Genomic DNA, 22,179 nt, shown 5'->3' on the forward strand with positions numbered 1-22,179 from the left:
GTAAATTATCATTTTTAAATGGCTTTGGTTATTAGCTAAGAATTATTTGCTTTCATCACGCATCTTTAGCATATTTTCTCATTATTTATTCACATTACAATCATACATGTTTGGAGCAGTACAGAAGGTATATCTGATACTGTCCAGTATCACTGCATTCTGTCCAGAAACATACTAATCAGTTTAGTAAGTGTGAAACAACTAATTCGTTTTAAATATTTTATATTATGTTAAAATCTTTGCGGATTTTTATTATTTAAGGTTTTGGGGTGGATTGGGAACTAATTATTAATTTTCTCTTTAAAAAAATAAAATATAGGTTTGGGTTCTCTGAATTTTCATCAACTACACAATTTCAAAAATCATACTAAATTTGGATAAGACAAACCTACATTGCCAATCAAAACTTCAACTGTGGAGTTTGATAAACTAATTCTAAAACTGCAAGAGAAAGGCAGAGAGCCAAGAATAGCTAGGATAATTCTGGAGAACAGAGGAAAGGGGAATTGCCCAACTAGATAATTTTATTATTAGAGCTTTAGTGTAGTACTGGTACAAGGACAAACAACTGACTGATAGGACAAAACAGAGAGCCCAGAAACAGACTTGTGCATGTACATAACCATGTACGAGACCAGTGGAGGAGAAAGAGAATGTGTATTCAAAGATCAGTTATATGAGGAAAAAACTGAATACCTACTTCACACCAAACATAAAAACCAAATCAAGAAGATTAAAAACCAAAATGTGAAAAGCAAACTTTACAAGTTTAAGGAAAAAAAGGGCGCCGGGGTGGTTCAGTCGGTTAAGGGTCTGCCTTCGGCTCAGGTCATGATCCCAGGGTCCTGGGATCGAGTTCCACACTGTGCTCCCTGCTCAGCGGGGAGTCTGCTTCTCCCTCTGCCCGCCAACCACCCCGCTCATGCTTACTCTCTCTCTCTCAAAAATAAATAAGTAAAATCTTGAAAAATAAAAGTTTTAGAAAAAAATACAGGTGAATATCGTTATGACCCTGTCTTAGGAAAGATTCCTTAAACAACACACAGTCAGTAGATATTAAAAAGGAAAAAAAGTTCAACCACATTACAATTAAAAGCTCTGTTTATCAAGACATAGTTTTTTTTAAAAAAGGGAAAAGACAGCTACTAAAAGATTAGTACCAAAAACATATTAAAAACTTCCAAGAACTGATAAGAAAAAAAAAATTCAATAGAAAAATGGGCAAAAAGGTATGAACAGGAAATTCAGAGGGAAAAAAATCATTAACAGACATTTAGGATGCCTGGGTGGCTCAGTCGATTATGCGTCTGCCTTCAGCTCAGGTCACGATTCCAGGGTCCTGGGATTGAGTTCCACATCGGGCTCCCTGCTCAGCGGGGAGTCTGTTCCTCCCTCTGCCTGCCATTCCCCCTGCTTGTGCACCCACACACTCTGACAAATAAATAAAATCTTAAACAAACAAACAAACAAAAAACCCCCATTTAGAATATAAAGATGCCTAATAATCAGGGAAAAGCAAATAAAAACAGTGAGATTTCATGCCCATCAGACTAGCAAAGTTTTTTTTTTAAACTGTAGCAAATATACATAACATAAAATATACCATTTTTATCACTGTTAGGTACAGTTCAGTGGCATTAAGTATATTCACCTTGTCGTGCAACCACACTGCTACCTTCAGAACTACCATCTACCTCCAAAACAGCAAAACTTAAAAAAACCAAAAATACCAAAGTTCGAAGAGGATGGGAGTAAAGGTAAGTTTTATAAACTGCTGGTAAGTATAAATAGCTACTTTGGTTGACCCTTCATCAACATCTGGTAAGCTGAACATTTCCTATAATTGAGCAGTTTCACTCTCAGGCATATTTCCCTAGGGAAACACTAACATACAAGGAGACATAAGAATCTTCAAGTAACATTATTTGTAACAGCAGGAATTATAGACTAAATAAGCACCCATTATTAGGAAAATGGGTGAAGTATGACATATTTTATATAATAGGATACCATATATCAACGAAACACAATTGAAAAACTGCTACCTGAATTAAAATGGATGGATCTTGCAAACATAAGCCTGACTAAAAAACATAAAGAACGCATACAGTATGCTGTTGCTATAAAGTTTCAAAAATGTATACAAAACAATGTTACCTATCAGTGCTCCCCAATTTTTTTATATCATGGCACACAGACAATGGTAGCATGTGTGTGGTACCCTGGGTTATGTGAACAAGTCTAGTCATAATATGTCTCCTGTTCCAAAGGCTGAGAGGATCAACATCTTGGCACACTTGTAAATCATTCATGGTACTCAAGTTGAAAAGTTCAGCTATATACTGTTTAGGGAACTACAGATACACAGTAAAAGTGAAATGTACTGAAATCATCATCAAATTTAGGTAATGGTTACTTTTGAGGGAAAGGAAGGATATGTATTACAGAAAGTACATAGGGGCTTTCAACTGTAAAATATTGTTTCTTAAATTTGGTAGTAAAAACAAAGGTGTATATTATACTCTTTATATACATATATATGCATGTGTGTGTGTGTGTATACATTTTTTAAATAAATAGAAAAGAATGGGAAGCAAAGCGGATTTAGCAAATGTGAGCTACTTTTTCAAGCTTAGCCTACCAAGAAAGATGAAAAGGGAGGTAGCAAAGGGGAGGTAGAAAAGGGAAAAGAGGCTGCTGGGTAGACAAAGAATTTTCCTTTTGAACATTATAAAAAAAGGAGTCAGTGGAGAGGGAGAGGTTCTGAACCCAGAACACAGGGGTAAATAATGGAATACTGTCCTGAAGGATGTAGGAAGTAATGGGATCCAAGGACACAGGTAGAGAGACGAGCATTAAATTAGAAAGGGCTCACCTCTTTCTTTGATGTATATAGCTTAAGGTGTATTGTTTTGCTTTTATAGAGAGGACAGTAAGTTGACTTGTGAAGTAGAAGGAAAGATCAGTGCCTGAGAATAAGGGAAATAGTACTATTGAAATAAGGAGTTTTAAAAATTGGTACAGTTTAAGATAAAGTTGATATATACTAACAGAGGACAAAATAAAAATTTAGTTCAGGAGATCTATTTGTGGAAAACTGAGGCTGTGCAATCCACCAGTTTTTCCTGGACAAGTGGTTTTTAAAATGTGCTCAGGGCTCTAGTCATTCTGCAGAGAGGCCATTGAAACTCTTTCAGAAAAATGAGAAGGGAAAGAGGTACATTAACAGCACTTTGGTTACACCACTCCACTGCAACTCCACTTTTCCTATTATCCATCGGGCTTCCTCACGAGATTTCACTGGAAGAAGGGCTCTACAACTAAATCACTACTACTCCGAAATTTCATCCTGGAAAAGTCAGAGCAGCAAGCCCCAAATCAAATAATTTTGGCTCCTTATGGAAATGAACTTAAATATTAGGCAACTGGCTGACATTGAGGGACATTATAAAAAAAAAAAAACAGCCTTATGAAACCACTGTCCTATTTATAGTAAAGACATTGTTGAGGATGTTAATCAATACTGTCCTCTTATAAAGCCTCAAGGGATAAATCTCTCTCTCTGATCTTGATAGTAGGCCAAATTATGCTTCCCATGTGCAATCAGTTTGTTTTTACCTTAGGAAAACTGTCAATCAGGACACTGATATCGTTTCCCAGTATGAACTGGATTCTAGAAAACCTAGTGCCAAATTTGCAGACTAGATCTGGCAAATGGATAGAATGATACAGAATTTATTTTCTTTAAAACCTCTCTCCTAGTTTTAACATATCTCCAACTTTTGTTTATCTTCCATCTGAGTTTTCTCAAGACCAAACTGTCACCCAGCACCTCCCCTGAAGAGACAAAGGCAGGTGGCTACTACAGGTGGGGGGTGGGGAATAGGAATAAAAACACTAAGAAGGGTACAGAAGGCCTAAGGTTGAGGCTAAATAAGAAGTGAGTTACTCCTTACTACAACCACGAGACTAAAGGTTAAAGAGCTGTGACAACGAAATGCAATACCTGACCCTAAACCAGATTCTGTACGGAGATGGGACAATATTATAATGAGCATTACAAAACTAAGTGATAAAACTGGAATTTCCCATTAGAATATGGAAAACGAATTAGAATTTAAATTGACAAAATCCAAATATGGAATATAAGTGTACTTTGGTTGTGTAAGAGAATATTTCTATACTTGGAAAATACACACCAAAGGGGCACCTGGGAGGCTCAGTTGGTTAAGTGTCTGACTCATGATTTTGGCTCAGGTCATGATCTCATGTGTTATGAGATTGTGCCCCCATTGGGCTCCATGCTCAGCAGGGAGTCTGCTTGAGATACTCCCTCTCCCTCTCCCCCTACTTTAGGTGCTTGCTCTCTCTCTCAAATAAATAAATTAATAAAAGAAATACACACTGAAGTATTTAGGGGTCATAATGTTACTGTCATATGTTCAGGGAAAAAAACCCTGTGTGTCTATGTGTATACACATACACACTGTACTATTTTTAATTTTCAACTTTGTGTAAGTTTGAAACTATTTTCAAATAAAAAGTTAGTTAAAAAATAGAGTAATATAGGGGCGCCTGGGTGGCACAGTGGTTAAGCGTCTGCCTTCAGCTCAGGGCGTGATCCCGGCGTTACGGGATCGAGTCCCACATCAGGCTCTACTCCCCCTGCTTGTGTTCCCTCTCTCACTGGCTGTCTCTCTCTGTCGAATAAATAAATAAAATCTTTTAAAAAAAATAGAGTAATATAGAAGAATTTGTTGCAACAAGCCCCAAATCAGCAACAGTAAGCTACAGATTAGTGGGTCCCCACCACTAGGTCTGAATTCTTGCAGGGATCATGAATCCATAAATGTACCAGGAATTGTTCTCTATATGTTCGATAATCTTCCATAAGCATGTGTAAACTGCTATGAATGATAAAATAAAAATGTATTTAAAAGTATAACTAAATTCCTGGCATCTTTTGGGTATTATATATTTTCCTATTTTCTCAAATAATTGGTAATAAAAGTGTTTTGTGAAGATAACAAAATTAGCCTTTGTGTCCCCTAACTTGAATAGGGACTTTCTGTTTCTGAAAACTTTCTGTTTTCATCAGAAAACCACAGTGATGCTTCCCCATAACTATTACCGAATGACAACAAAATAGAACACAGGATCTTCAAAGAATATAAAGTTGAGAGGAATGTGAATAGAAAAAAATCAAGCTTTATAAGATTCAAGAGGCTTCAATGGTGAACAAAACCCCAAATTTAATATGACAGTGTTTAGCTTTCAACACAAAGAACACTTCATTATTATTAGACAAGGGAGACGTGGTTTGATAGACAATAAACTATGGGTGAAGGAGAAGACTGTGCGTTTGGATGTCCACAAGCGTAATACATGCCAACAGTGGGATATGCCTGCCAAAAACCTAATGCAATATTAAGTAGCATTAATTAAAATATTATTTAGGAAGATAATCTAATTCTGTACTCATCAGAACACATGTGAAGTAATGCATTTGATTCTGGGCCTTAGGACTCCTGCACACTGTCCTGAGGGAATTGCTTGTATCAGACTAAACCTTCCTGCAGAGAAAAATCATGAAACCTTGTTAAAATACAGACAGCAACTATTTAAATAGTCTGGAGATCAACCAAGACAGGCAGCATTTAAGAAAGCCGAATTCTGTAGGGGAGTTCCCTCACAAGATGCGTCTACCTTATACCACTACTTTCTCCCTTGGGGAATTTGCAGATTTCCCACAGGGGATAAAAGCCAATCAGAAAGCAATCACTTTGGATAGAAACCTGCAGCCTTATTAGTTGAGGAAACACACAATTTGTGGCTGCCACGTTAGCTGGAAAGGAAGGAAAAAGTTCCAGAGAGAAAAACCACAAACTCTACATATATATTCTGCTTAAAACTCTGGTCCCTGCATTAGAGATGTGCAAGTTGGCTTCTCAGCTGCATGGCTAGTACTAAAAGAGAAGACAGTCTGGAGTTTCAGTTTTGTTTTGTTTTGTTTTAGGTGTATTTGTCCAGAATCAATACCAACTAATCATTGAAGAATTCCTTTATGTGAATGCTTGGCAACAAAAATGGTGCTGAAATAAAGAGTCAGGGTTAAATAACTTTTTTGAATCTCATTATCCTGGAAAAACTGTATTGACCTTTGCACGGATGATGCAAAGAAACAAGAGTGGGTAGAACTACTGTGTGCGTTAGTCCAGACAGCGGCGCCAAACTGAACTAGTTGTCACTGTATTCTTCAAGGCCATACATTCAGTCTAAAAACCTGCAAAATAAAAAGCTGGTTTCACTTAAGATTATTCTTTTTGTTTTTTTTTAAAGATTTTATTTACTTATTTGACAGAGACAGCCAGCGAGAGAGGGAACACAAGCAGGGGGAGTGGGAGAGGGAGAAGCAGGCTCCCAGCGGAGGAGCCTGATGTGGGGCTCGATCCCAGAACGCCGGGATCACGCCCGGAGCCGAAGGCAGACGCTTAACGACTGCGCTACCCAGGCGCCCCTCACTTAAGATTATTCTTGATGAAGCAGTATAAATTATTCGTTTTATTAAACCTTGACCTTTGAGCACAGACTTTTTAGTATTCTGTATTATAAACTATGAAGTGGAATACTGTATTCCACTGTATATCAAAGCACAACAATTGTCATGAGGAAAATCACTTGGGTGATGGTTTGAATCACAAGCTGAACCAGCCACTTTTTTTATGGAACAACATTTTTACTTTAAAGAACAAGTGGCAGATATTTGATGTTTTAGCAGACATTTTATTGAAAATGAATAAAATGAGCTTATCAATTCCAAGAAAACAATTTAAAAGTTTTTGTTGCCAATGACAAAATTTGAGCTTTTAAGTGATAATTAGAATTTTAAAAACCTATATCCATAAACATGAGTTTTAAGGCTCTTCTAATGAGATGAGTGGTGATATTAAGGAACCTGACTTTCTGACATTGATAACATGTGTCAACGTTTGGGAGAGCTGCAAAATTCAGTAAACCATTACAGCATACTTTGGGGATATTGTGGGTTCAGTTCCAGACCACCATCATCAGGCAAATATCACAGTAAAGCATGTCAAAATAATTTTTTGGTTTCCCAGTGCATGTTAACCCTATATTGTAGTCTTTTAAGTGTGCAATAACATTATGTCTAACAAAATAATGTACATACCTTAATTTAAAAGTACTTTATTGCTAAAAGATGCTAACCGTCATGTGAGCTTTTCACAAGTCATAATCTTATTGCTAGTGAAAGGTCTTGCTTCATGTTGATGGCTGCTGACTGATCAGGGTGGTGGTGGCAATTTCTTCAAGTAAGACAACAGCACAGTTTGTCACATCAGGTGACTCTTCCTTTCATGAACAATTTCTCTATAGCATGTGATGCTTTCTGATTTTATCCACAGTACAACTTCTATCAAAATTCATTACCAACTAACTCTGTCATATTTTAAATCCTCTGTTGTCAACAATCGTCACAGCTTCACAGCATCTTCACCAGGAGCAATTTCCATCTCAAGAAATCACCTTCTTTGCTCACCCATAAGAAGCGACTCCTGATCCATTAAAGTTCCATCATGAGATTGTCACAATTCAGTCCCATCTTCAGGCTTCACTTCTAGTTCTCTTGCTATTTCCATCACAGCTGCAGTAACTTCCTCTACTCAAGTCTTGAACCCTGCAAAAGTCCTCCATGAGGGCTGGAACCCACTTCCTCCAAAATCCCATTAATGATGGTGTTTTGACCTCTTTCATGAATCACACATGTTCTTAATGGCATCTAGAAAGGTGAAACCTTCCTGGAAAGCTTTCAATTTACTTTCTCCAGCTTCATCAGAAGAATCACTATCTATGGCACTTAGAACCTTACAAAATGTATTTCTTAAACAATAAGACTTAAAAGTCAAAATGACTCCTTGACCCATGGGCTACAGAATGCTTGTGTTAGCACACATGAAAACAACATCTTGTACATCTCCATCAGAACTCTTGGGTGACCAGGTGCATTGTCGATGAACAGTAATATTTTGAAAGAAATCATCTTTTTCTGAGGTCTGCATGGGAGGCTTAAAATATTCAAGTCAACCATATTGTAAACAGATGTGCTGTCATCCAGGCTTTCTTGTTCCATTTATAGAGCACAGGAAGAATAGATTTCGCATAATTCTTAAGGGCCCTAGGATTTTCAGAATGGTAAATGAGCACTGGCTTCAACTTAAAGTCACTATCTGCATCAGCCCCTAACAAGAGAGTCAGCCTGCCCTTAGAAGCTTTAAAGCCCAGCATGGATTTTTCCTCTCTAGCTATGGAAGTCCGAGATGGCACCTTCTTTCAATAAAAGACAGTTTTGTCTATTTTGAAAATCGGTTTAGTGTAGCCACCTTCACTAATTATCTGAGCCAGATCTTCTAGATCACCTGCTGCAGCTTCCACATCAGTACTTGCCGCTTCACCTTGTACTTCTATGTTATGGAGACGGCTTCCTTCCTTCCTTAAACTTCATAAACCAACCTCTGCTGGCTTCAAACTTTTCTTCTGCTGATTCTTTACCTGAGTCTCAGGCTTCACAGAATTGAAGAGACTTGCTCTGAAGAGAATTTCTCTGGAGTAAATGGCTTAAAGGAACGCTGTGGCTGGTTTGACCTCCTATCCAGACCACTAAAACTTTCTCCATATCAGCAATAAGGCTATTTCACTTTCTTTTTCATCTGTTTACTGAAGTAGCTCTTTTACTCTTAGGAACTTCTTTGCATTTAAAACTTGTCTAACTGTTGGACACAAAAGGCCTAGCTTTTGCCCTGTCTAAGCTTTCAACATGCCTTCTTCATGTCTTTTCTAGCTTTTGATTTAAAGTCACAGATGTGGGGCGCCTGGGTGGCACAGCGGTTAAGCGTCTGCCTTCGGCTCAGGGCGTGATCCCGGCGTTGTGGGATCGAGCCCCACATCAGGCTCCTCTGCTATGAGCCTGCTTCTTCCTCTCCCACTCCCCCTGCTTGTGTTCCCTCTCTCACTGGCTGTCTCTATGTCTGTCAAATAAATAAATAAAATCTTTTAAAAAATAAATAAATAAATAAAATAAAGTCAGAGATGTGCAATTTTTCCTTTCACTTGAACACTGAAGAGGCCATTGAGGGGTTATTAATTGGCCTGACTTCAATAGTGTTATGCCTCGGAAAACAGGGAGACTTGAGGTGAAGGAGATAGATGGGGGAACAGCCAGTCAGTGAAACAGAACACATACAATATTCATCGATTAAATTAACTGCCTTATATGGGTGAGGTTCATTGTACCCCAAAACAATTACAATAGTAACATCAAAGACCACTGATCACAGATCACCATAACAGATATAATAATAATGGAAAACTTGAAACTACTGCAAGAATTACCAAAATGTGACACAGAGACACAAAGTGAGCAGACGCTATTGAAAAAATAGCGTTAACAGACTTGTTCAATGCAGGGTTGCCAAAAACCATTAATTTATTTAAAAAAAAATCAGAATATATGTGAAGTGCAATAAAGAGAAGCACAATAAAACAAGACGTCTTGGGCAGCTGGATGGCTCAGTTGGTTAAGCGACTACCTTTGGCTCAGGTCATGATCCTGGAGTCCCAGCAAGAGTTCTGCATTGGGCTCCCTGCTCAGTCTGCTTCTCCCTCTGACCCTGCCCCCCATGCTCTCTCTCATGCTCTCTCTAAGAAATAAAATCTTTAAAAAAAAAAAAAACCCAAATAACAAGATATGTCTTTATTTCCTAAATGAACAATGCATGATGTACAAGATGGTAAAAGATCCCAAAGTGCAGTATAGACCAATGGATTTTAATATGAAAGCATGAAAAGGTCATTGATATGGTTTCACATTCCACACTGCAAATAACCTTTAAGAAATTACTAGTTGTTGGGGCATCTGGGTGGCTCAGTCAGTTACCCATCTGACTCTTGATTTTGGCTCAGGTCATGATCTCAGGGTTCTGAGATCAAGCCCTGCATCGGGCTCCCCGCTCAGTGGGTAGTCTGCTTATCTCCCTCTCTCCCTCTGCCCCTCCTCCTGCTTGCTCTCTAATAAATAAATAAATCTTAAAAAAAAAAAGTAATTACTACTCGTCAAGTTTTGGTATAATGTAAAAGTAAAAGATATCCACAATTTTCTGAATTGGCTATTAAAATACTCCTTTCTTCCTAACTCTATACTGTGTGATGATAGATTTTCTTCATATACTTTAATTGAACTAATATAAGAAAACATAGTGGAAGCAGAAATAAGAATCTACGAATTTTCTATTAAGTTAACTATGAAATGAAAAATGTAAAGCAATGCAACTATTCCCATTAAAATCATTTTCATTTTAGAAAACAGTAATTTTAATCAAAATGTTATATATATATTAAGAAAAACGGTTTTATTTTCAAGTAAATATTTAAAAATATTTAAAATTTTTCTGTTTGAATTTCTAATACAGTTAAGTATCAATAGATATGACCCACATAAACAAAAGCTCTTTGAGAACCCTCAATCTTGAGAAGGAATCCTAAGACAAAAAATTTGAGAAGCACTGTACTACACATATAATGAAATAGGAAAATGTGAAAATACAATCAAAGGAGATCAACCTTGAAATAACCCAGATTTTGGAATCAGTACATAAGGATTTAAAGCAGTTATTTTAAGTACGATCAAGAATGTGAAGGAAAAGTTAACTGTAATGACTGCACAAACAAGAAATCTCAACAGAGAAATTAAAATTATAAAAAGAACCAAATGCAAATCTAGAACTGAAAGAAATCTGAAATAAGAAATTCCCTAGATGGTTTTAACAGCAAATTTGAAATTATGAAAGAGTCAGTGATCTTGATAATAGACCAAGAGAAATTATTTAAATATACATTTAAAATATGTGTGCCTGGAGTTCCAGAGTAAAAGTACTGAAAAGCAGGTGGCACACAGACCAAATCTGGACTGCTGTGTGTTTCTGTATATAAAGTTTTACTGGACTAGAACCATGCTCATTCATTTACTTATTTGTCTCATTCATTTACTTATTTGTCTATAGGTGTACATTCTATGGCCCATAGAACAAAAAATATTTGCTATATTACTCTTTACAGAAAAAGTTTGTTGACCCCTGGTCTAGATCTTTTATGTTCTTACTGAATTTCTTGGTCTAGTTATTTTATCAATTACTAGAGAAAGTGTTAAAATCTCCAACTATGATTATGGATTTGTCTATTTCTAACTTAAGTTCTCTTAGTTTTTGCTTGATGTATTTTGAAACTATATTGTTGGGCACTTCCACAATCATGATTGTTCTGTCTTCCTGATAAATTAATCCTTTTATTATTATGTAATGTCTCTATCTTTAGTAGTAGTCATTGTCTTAAAGTCTACTTTTTCTGGTATTAATAAAGACAGATTTCTTAATTTCTTATGCTTACTGCTTGTATGGTATATCTTTTTCTTTTTTTTCCCCTCAAAGATTTATTTATTTTTATTGAAATTCAATTAACTAACATATAATATATCATTGTTTCAGAAGTAGAGGTCAGTGATAAAGATTTATTTATTTGAGAGAGAGAGCACGTGCACACAGGGAGACACAGAGGGAGAGGGAAAGAATCTCAAGCAGACTTCCTCCTGAGAGTGCAGCCCAGAGCCCAGATGCAGGGCTTGGGCTCACAACCCTGAGATCATGACCTGAGCTGAAATCAAGAGATGGATGCTTAACTGACTGAACCACCCAGGCACCCCTGGTATATCTTTTTCTTTCCCTTCCCTTTCAATGTATATTTTTTTAATATTTAAAATGTATTTCTTATAGGTGGCACATAGATGAGGTCTTGCTTTTTATACATTCTGACAGTCTCTTTTTGACTAGAGCATTTAACTCCTATTTTTCTCTGACTGCTTTTAAGAATGTCTTTTTATCATTCTTTAAACACTTTGATTATGATGTGCCCTGTAGTTTCTGTCATGTTTACTGTTCTTGGGGCTTGTTGAGCTTCTGAGATCTGTATGTTTATAGGTTTCATGAAATTTAAAAATTTTCTGGTCATTATTTCTCCAAAAAGTTTGGCTATTCCAACTATACATATATTAGGCCTGCTAAAGTTGCCCTACAGCTCATCAATGCTCTGTCCATTTTTTTTTCTGTTGGTTTTTTTTTTTTCATATTTTGTGTGTGTCATTTTGGAGTTTTGCTACCATTATCTTACGTTCACTAATCTTTTTTCCCGCAATATCTAATAGCACAATATACATTCTTTTCAAGTTCATCAAGATAGGGCATTTGCCACGCCATAAAATGAGTCTCAATAAATTTTAAGATTGAAATATTACAGAGATAGTCTCCAAAATTAAATTAGAAATCGGTAATAGAAAGCTCTCTATGAAAAAAACCACAAATACTTAGAAATTAAACATTTCTAATTTTATAAATTAGAAAATATTTTTAAATAAATGATAAAAATACAATATATCAAAATTTGTGGGATGCAACTAAAGCAGTGCTTAGACAGAAATTTACACCTTTAATATTTACATTTAAAAATAAACAATACAGCTTGGCTGGCTCAGTCGGAAAAGCATGCAACTTGATCTCGGGGTCATGAGTTTAAGCCCCACACTGGGTGCAGAGATCACTTAAACAAACTTCAAAAAAAATTTTTAAATAACCAATACAAAATTAATGAAGTTCTACCTTAGGAGCAAGGTAAACCCAAAGTAATTAGAAAGGAGAAAAATAAGAGGAAAAAAAAGACAATGAAAAGAATTAACAAAGTTAAAATTTGGCTTACTGTTGGTGTAGCTCCTATGGGAAACAATTTGATTTAAAAAGGAATACTATGACATAGATAAACCTTGTAAACATTGTTAAATGAAAAGAAACCCACAAAAGACCACCTATTATATAATCATTAATTATTATGAAATATTAATATGAAATGTCCAGAATATGCAAACCTATATAGACAGAAAGTAGAATGTTAATTGCCTTGGCCTGCGGGAGTTGGGGGAAAAAACAGGTATGTGTCTTCTGGGGGCAATGAAAATGTCCTAAAACTAACTGAGATGATGGTTGTATAACTCTGTGAATATACTAAAAGCCACTGAATTAAACATTTAATTGGATAAATTGTATGGTACATGAATTATATATCTCAATAAGGCTATCATTCTAAAAAAGTTGGGTCACTGAGATTTTTCAAATTTTTTTATAAACTCCTCACTAGACTGATGAAGAGAAAGTGAACAAAAAAGAGAAGACACAAATTACCAATTGCAGAAATTAAAAAGGATCACTCCAGATCTTACAGACAACAGAAAGAAAACAGGGCAGTATTATAAACACCTTTATCCAATACATTTGACGACTTACAAGAATTGGACCAATTCACTGAAATGTATCACTCAGCCGAAAGACTCAAAATCGAAAATCTGAATAGCCCTAAAACCATTAAAGAACCTGAGTTAATTGTCCAATACTCCACCAAAGAAAAAAACCACCAATAAACTCTAGGCCAAAATGGCATCACTGGTGAATTCTATCACATTTAAGAAAAAACAAAAATACCAATCTCACACAAACCATTCAGAAAATAGAGCAGTAGGGAACATCTTTCAACTTGTTTTATGAAGCCAGCATTAACGTGGATACCAAAATTAGACAAATATTTTTTAAAAAGAAAGTTACAGATTATTTTGATCAAGACAGACCCCAAAATCCTTAGCACAATACCAATCACAACCAGCAATATATTAAAAAGATATCATGATCAAGTAGGGTTTATCACAGTAACTCAAAGTGCTTTAACACTAAAAAATCAAACAATGTAATTCATCATATTAACAAAATTAAGGAGAAAAAAAACATATGATCATTTCAAAAAATGGAGAAAAACATCTGACAAAATACAACAACCATTCATGGTAACAACCCTCAACAAAATGGAGGGAAGTTCCTCGACTTGATACCATTAAGAAAACAAATAGGCAAGCCACATCTTGGGAGAAATATTTGCAAAACATATCTGACAAGAAGCTCATGTATCTTAATATATAATTATATAAGTAATTTAATCATATATATATAACATATACATAACGGTGACATTTCAATAACAAAAAGACAAGCAATAAAAAAGGGTCAAAGAATTAAACAGACACGTCATAAGGAAGACATGTGACTCCCCAAAACACAGCAATGTTCATCATTAGATATCAGGCAAATGCAAATTAAAACCACAATAAGGTAGCACTACACATTCACCATTCAACAGCTAAAACACCAAATGTTGGTAAAAATGAGGAGCAACTGGAACCCAGATACATAGTTGGTGGAAATGTAAAATTGTACTTTGGGAAGAAATGATCCAGACAGGAGTATCCAAGCCCAAGCAAAGTGGGGAGGGTATCTATTTGGAAGGGTCCAGGTTTTTCCCTGTAGGGAGGGCATTACAAACAGGGAAAGGGAAAGAACTAGAATTGATCCTGCAGTATCAGACTGGAATTGGCAGTATCAAAGTGAACTATGGTTTTCAATATACAGAATAGAGACTGATACAGAAATACAGATATAAATGCGTGTGTGTGTGCCTACACATACACATAGCTACACACATTCCCTAGCTTTTTTCACTGAGAGGTCCTGGGAATAACAACATCCCAATAGCAATGAAAGCAGCTAACAACCAGCTGTTGGCTGCTAAATACTATTCTTCACTAAAAGGAACCAGGGCTCTTTCGCAAAAAGACAGATTCCAGGGCTGACATAAGAAAAATACAAAATGAGCCTGGAACATATTGTTCTGTTAGAAAGTAAGAATGGGCTCAGAGAAAGATGGGAACATGTCAAAAAAGACATGGAAGCCACCTTTAAGAGGTTCTTACTGGCCAAATGTGGGACAATGTGTACAACAATAATAATGACAGATTTTCACCCACTCAGTAAAATGGGAATCAAAAGTCCATACTGATATAAATATATGAATTGAAAGTCTAAGGACAATTGCAATGTTCACATCATTTCAAAGTACCTCCTCATAAAACATTTCTTAATTACAAAGGGAAAAGTAACTTTATAGCAGAAAAATTTCGGATATCACTTTAATGAAAAGATCAAAGTGAAAATCATTAGTAATAAGACAAAATGAAATTGTATACCACCTGATAGGATGAAATACTTTTGTGATATTCCCGTCAAATATATATAATATATAACAATATATTATATAACCTAAATTGAATTGTGAGGAAACAAGACAAACCTAATTTGAGGGACATTTTACTCTTCAAAATAGCTATCCTATAATCTTCAGAAGTGCCAAGGTCATGAAAGTCAAGGTAAGACAGAAACTGTTTAAGATGGAAGGATACATGACAACTATATGCATCATGTGATTCTAAGCTAAAGCCTTTTGCTATAAAGGACATTACTGGACAACAGGCAAAACCTGAATGGGATGTGATGATAAGATGGAATTAATGTATCAGTCGTAATGTCCTGATTTTAAAAGTTGTATGGTGGTTATATAGGAGAATGCTCTACATAACATATCTGGGGATGATGGAGTATCATCTCAGCAACTTACTTTCAAATGGTCCACAAAAATAAAGGTTTTTGGTCTGTACTCACAGGTTTCTGTACACTTGAGATTGTTTCAAAAAGGTTTTTGGGTTTTTTTTTTTTTTAGGAAAGAGCGAGCATGCACACGTGCATGAGCAGACAGGGGAAGGGCAGAGGGAGAGGGAGAAAATATTAAGAAGGCTCTATGGTCAGGGCAGGGCTCCAACAAGGTACTCGACCTCACTACTCTGAGATCATGACCTGCGCCAAAACCAAGAGCCAGATGTTTAACCAACTGAGCCACCCAGGTGCCCCTAGATTCTTTCAAAAGTTTTAAAGCTTAAACACACACACATACACACACACATATAAATACATACGTATATACATGACCAGGCCTAACTCAGAGTTAGTGAATCAGAAACTCCAGGGATTATATGATTTACATTAAAGAAAGTCTTTAAAGTGTTTAAAATATTTACATTCCTTATGAAAAAAATGTAAATGATTCTATATTGATAATGGCAGTGTTGAAGAAAGCTGACTGACTGTATGACATTTATTTTCGATACAGATAAGGATGCCACTGGTCATTCCATCATTCAGCTGTTCTACTTAACAAGTGCTGCCTTTCCGTGAAACTAAATAACTCAGTGCATTCTAAATTTCTTGTAGAAGTATTATTAATTAGGAATGTTGTGGCTCTGATCTTTTGTAAATTCAAGCCTGAAGATGTCTACTCATGTAATGTGAACAATCATTAGATAAGGTTAGTGACTGAACTTTGAAACCAAAGTATTTATTTTTTAAGTTTTGGATAGGTTTAACTGAAGAATATTCTAGTATCACTTATTTATATGGATCAGAATTTTCTGAATTTCATGCAGCTAGACATAATAACAGAAATAAAGTAGGTGTTTAGGATGAACAACTATTATTCATAGCTCCTGATTTCAAGATTCTGTGTTCATTAATACAGTTTTTACTAATAATAAATAGGCTTTATGGTAAATATATGCTAATGTGAACTTACAAAATCCATTTACTAATAAAATATTATTTTATACCCATTGTTGTGATATGAATTTTTTAAAGATTTTATGTGAATTTGACAGTGTTCTACTGCTTTAAAAAAATCTGAAAGACACTGGAATTTTTTTTTTTTAAGAGAGGGAGAGAACGGCAGAGAGAGGGAGAGAGAGAATCCCAAGCAGACTCCAGGCCGAGCGCAGAGCCCGACGTGGGGCTAGAATTCATGACCCTGAGATCACGACCTGAGCTAAAATCAAGAGTCGGACACTTGACCGACTGAACCACCCAGGCACTCCAAGACATTGAAATTTAATTAAACTTAAAAAAATCTGAAAGACAGGGGCACCTGGGTGGCACAGCGGTTAAGCGTCTGCCTTCGGCTCAGGGCATGATCCTGGCGTTATGGGATCGAGCCCCACATCAGGCTCCTCTGCTATGAGCCTGCTGCTTCCTCTCCCACTCCCCCTGCTTGTGTTCCCTCTCTCGCTGGCTGTCTCTATCTCTGTCGAATAAATAAATAAAATCTTTAAAAAAAGAAAAAAATCTGAAAGACAATGCTGGATTTAAGAACTACTAAGCATTTTACTGAGCCCAAGAAATCCACAGACCTTGTGAGGACACGTTCACCACTGTAATGGCTAACTGCTTAGATACACTGAGAAGTATTTGAGATGGTTATTCAACAAATACACACACACACACACACACACACACACACACACACCCTTTTTATCCCCGCAGAATTTTGCATGGCATATTTTATTGCAATACTCACTGGTGCTACTATTTTTCCCGTCTGTCCAACTTGCATGTCATTGGGAACAAAGCCAGCATCAACAGCAGCACGAGAAGCACCAACTAAAGGAGAAAACATATTTGTCATTTTTTTAAGCCCTATTCATCACCTGGTTGGAATATTCACTAATAACTGTATAAAAAGACACTAATAAGTACACTTACAAATTTATTTTATAAAGGCCTTGTTTAAAAAAAAAATCCCCTTATCACTGATCAAGAATTCTAAAATGAAGTACTAGTAAATTTTATACACAAAACTTAAAGAAATGCCTTCTACTTGTACCCAAAGATTTAAAATTTTAAATTTGGCTGAAGTCCTCTGCTTGCTTTATCAAAAAGGCATCTAGGCATTCATAAAACATAATCTGTTTGGCATGCCATTAAAAATGCTCCTTCATGCAATAACCTCACAACTTTTGAAGGTACTATATCATTATCTCCTGTAATCAGATAAAGACAAGTTACACATAACATAAGCTTTAACTTATCTAAAAAAAATGAGAAGTTAAGTAGCCCTTTATCCTCCTTCAGCAGGAGTCAACAAGGAGCCCTGGACTTGGAGTAATGTCACCTCTCTCACTGCAGGGGTCAAGAATGAGCCTCAGGTCCTTTTCATCTTCATGTAGAGAGGACAAGAGGAAGCCACAAATAGTATTCCTCACTACCTCCTAACGCTCACAGTCTCAACACTACCTGAGTCAGTGAGGACTGGCCCTTTACTTACTTCAGTCACTACAACAAGGCCCAGACTCAAAGGTTATCCTTCATAATCCACACACTAATCTCCATAACGCCTGGCATGCTCCCTAATCTATACCCATCTTGCCATTTGTCTAGATGCTCCCTGAGGACGATTCCCCTGCAGTCCCATCCAGCAGATGTTGCTCTGTCTGCCACCATCTTCATACCACTGGGCCTGGAGGTGGGACTCTTCACTGACACCTTCAGAAAGTTCTCCCTCCTTCCTGCGTAAAAGCCTTCAGCTTTGGATCTCAGATCTCTTCAGATCATGTCACCCATTTATTGCTGTGTCAGCTATTAACCACGAGTCCAATCCCCTTCATTTTAGCTTCTGGGCCATTTTTCTAGTACTAGTCTTAATTCTCAGAGATTTCAACACCTGGCCTGTTGGTTCCTTAAACTCTTCTCCGATCATCTGTGTCCTCGGCCACACCCATGGTCACGTCCCCAACCTTTCCATTACCAATCTTCCTAGATAATCTCAATTTCCTATGTCTCTCTGTAACCTCTTTCCATCTGACTCCGTTTGCACCCAGCTCCAACAAGCCTCTGAGCTTCACCGGGATCTACATTTCTATTTGCTGACCCTCTCCGCCAGTATGTTGCCTCCTCTTTACCTAGCTTAAATTCTATGATCAATGACTCTAATCACTTCATTGCATATGCCTTCAATCTCCTTGCCTTCATCATCACACTCAACTGGAAAAATCTCCATCTCCAGTTAACAGATTAAACAACCTCTCTACCTTTTCCAAACCTGTCCTCCTGTAGTTCAGCATAACTGGAGAAAAACACCAACACTAAGCTGTGTTAACGTAAATAAACAGGCCTTAATTCTCTGTTTCCTAAACTATAATTCCACATCTTTTTTTCTCTCGTCAAACGTCCAATATGCTTTAACATCCTTACTCTCAGCTGATGACCTTGCTTCCTATTTCATTTAAGAAACTGAAATCATCACAAGAGAACTTCCACATGGTCCAACTAACACACACCCATCAACCTGCAGCTGTGTCCATACTCTTTTTTTGCCTACTTAAGGACATCACTCCAGCAACTCCCCCCTCCCTCTCCTGCGTGATTAATTTTTCCCTCTCAACTGGAGCATTCCCATCAACACAGAAGCATGCTATTATTTGTCTCCCCTTTAAAACGCTCCTCTGTTGGCCCATTCCCCCCTAAACATTGTTCATTTCTCTGCTTTCCCACATAGCAAAATCTCTCTAAAGAGTTATCTGTATTCACTGATTCCAATTCCAAGCCTCCCAATCTATTTCTAAAAACTTTATTAAAACATTACACACGTATAGAAACACATGCAAATCACAAATGTACTGCTCAATGGTTTATCATAAAGTGAATGCAGTCATGTAACCACCATTTAGGATCATTCTTTTAAATTCATTCCACTCAGGTTTTTGCTCCCACTACTCCACTAAAAATGCTCAAAGTCACCAATGACCTCTAAGTGGCTAAATCAATTAGTCACTCTCAGTCCTCATCCTCCTTGACCTGTTACAATGCCTGACTAAAACACTTCACTTGGATTCCAAAACATCATGTTCGCTGTCCTGGTTTTCCTGCCTTACTTACCACACTCCTTTTGGTCGTCTTTCTCTCCTTCTCCCCTATCTTTTAATCTTACAGTGTCTAGGGCTCAGTCCTGGGACCTCTTTTTTATCTACACTCATTCCCTTGGTGATGTCATCCAGTTTCATGGCTTCAAATACCATCTAAATGAAACTGATTCCCAAATTTATACTCCAGCCCAAACTTCTCCAATGAATTCTACACTCCTATACCAACAGTTTAATTGACATTTCTACTTATATGTTTATTGTTAGCTCAAAACTTAATATGCCCAAAATGGAATTCCTGATCTCTCCCTGGAAACTGTGCCACCTGGGGTCTTTACTCTCTCAGCTAATGGTAACTTCATCCTACCAAATGCCAGATAAAAACTCTCTCTCATAATACATATATCCAATCTGCCAAGAAATCCCAGTTTCTTTACCTTCAACTATATATCCTGAAACTATTTCTCCCCACATCTACTGCTACTAACCTGATCCAAACCACTAGTATCTCTCACCTGAATGATTAAAACAGCCTCCTAATCGATCTCCCTGTTAATGTACTTACCCCCTACACATATCTATGCTCAAAACTGTAGCTAGAGTGTCAGGTTATGTGACTCTTCTACTCAAACCTTTCAATGGTTTCCCATTTCATCCAGAGAAAAGCAATCTCTTTACTAAGGCATATAATGCCTTATGTGGTCTGGTCTATTACTCCTAATCTTATCTCTTACTACAATCCCTTTCAGCACTTCCTATTCCAGCCACACTGGCCTCCTTGCTATTCATCACATAAACCAGACATAAACCCTTAGCTGGACCCTTTGTAATTTACTGGTCCCTCCACCTGAAACATTCTCTCTCTCTCTCAGATCTCCTCATGGCTTGCTTCTTCACCTCTCTCAAATCTTTGTTCAGGGACGCCTGGGTGGCTCAGTTGTTAAGCATCTGCCTTCGGCTTAGGTCATGATCCCGGGGTCCTGGGATTGAGCCCCACATTGGGCTCCCTGCTCAACAGGAAGCCTGCTTCTCCCTCTCCCACTCCTCCTGCTTGTGTTCCCTCTCTTGCTATCTCTCTCTAATAAATAAATAAAATCTTAAAAAACAAAAAAACCTTTGTTCAGATGTCTCCTTATTAAGGCCTCCTCTGACCATCTTATTTAAAACTGACATCTTCCCTCTCTAAACTCCTCCTCCTTTTCATAGCATTTATTACCTTTAACATACTATTATATACTAATTTATTATATTTAGTGTCTGTGGTAGGCAGAAAAATGGCCCCTCTAAAGATATATTCATTTCTAATCCCCAGAATCTGTATTACCAACATGGCAGCAGATACGATATAAAGGATCTTAAGAGAGGGTGCTTATCCTGAATTATCTAGGTTGTCCCTTAAAGGTCATCACATGTATCATTATAAAAGGGATATAGAGGGAGGTTTGATACGGATACACAGAGAAGAAGGTGATTCGACGGAGGCAGACTGGAGTGATGGATGCAGCCTCATGCCCAGGAATGTTGGGGCAGCCTCTAAAAACTGCAAACGAACAGACTTACTCCCAGAGGGTGGTCCTGACAACACCATGATTTCAACATACTTTTGGCCTCTAGAACTGTGAGAATCAGTTTCTGCTGTTTTAAGCCACAGAGTTTACAGCAATTTGTTACAGTAGCCACAGAAAACTAATACAAGTCTAGTCTCACCCAAATACAAATGTAACTTCCACAAGGGCAGAGACTGCTTATTTTGCTCACTGCTATTTCCTGACATATGCCAGACACTCAATAAATATTTGTTCAATTAAAGAATAAATGAATGAAATAAACACCCTCAAATAAAACCATCTGATTACAGAATCAATATCATGCTCTTATTCAGACAAAACCATTACTGTTTCTATGAGCAGATATATTAGCTAATATAAATTATTAATATTAGCTAATATATAATATTAAATGCATATAAAAACCTAGAAAGTTATACACAAAACTCTTAAAAAGGGGAAGAAAGAAAAGAATGGAGACCTTCTTTTTTTAAGAGAGATGGGGAGGGAGTGGGAAAGGGAGAGAGAGAATCTTAAGCAGGGAGGGAGGGGAGAGTGGGGGAGAGAGAGAATCTTAAGCAGGCTCCATGGGGCTCCATCTCACGATCCTGAGATCATGACCTGAGCCAAAATCAAAAGTAGGCACTGAAGCTGTCATTTAATTTTTTTAAATGGAAAAACAGGGGCGCCTGGGTGGCTCAGTCAGTTAAGTGGCTACCTTCAACTCAGGTTATGATCCCAGAGTCCTGGGATTGAGCTCCGCATCAGGCTCCCTGCTCAGTAGGGAGTCTGCTTCTCCCTCTGCTCCTCACCCCACTCTCGTTCTCTCTCTCTCTCTCAAATAAATAAAATCTTTAATAAACAAACAAACAAATAAATGGAAAAACAACAAAGATTTCG

The 22,179-nt window shown here is 37.1% G+C and overlaps 1 protein-coding gene across 2 annotated transcripts in view; it reads right to left on the bottom strand.

The window, feature by feature from the left end:
- Nucleotides 1-22,179, bottom strand: part of ETFA (electron transfer flavoprotein subunit alpha) — a 75,673-nt gene that overhangs the window by 26,793 nt on the left and 26,701 nt on the right. The window contains exons 9-10 of one of the 2 annotated variants that reach the window (XM_040642939.1): nt 17,392-17,474; nt 5,233-6,283 (exon numbers count right to left, since the gene is read on the bottom strand). In XM_040642939.1, coding sequence (XP_040498873.1) covers nt 6,257-6,283; nt 17,392-17,474 — 110 coding nt within the window. In that variant the 3' untranslated portion in view covers nt 5,233-6,256. Of the gene's footprint in view, nt 1-5,232; nt 6,284-17,391; nt 17,475-22,179 lie in introns of those variants that run through there. The other variant, XM_008712062.2, reaches the window with a different exon arrangement.

This window comes from Ursus maritimus, unplaced genomic scaffold (assembly GCF_017311325.1).
Source record: "Ursus maritimus isolate PB19 unplaced genomic scaffold, ASM1731132v1 scaffold_27, whole genome shotgun sequence".
NCBI classification, from domain to species: Eukaryota; Metazoa; Chordata; class Mammalia; order Carnivora; family Ursidae; genus Ursus; species Ursus maritimus.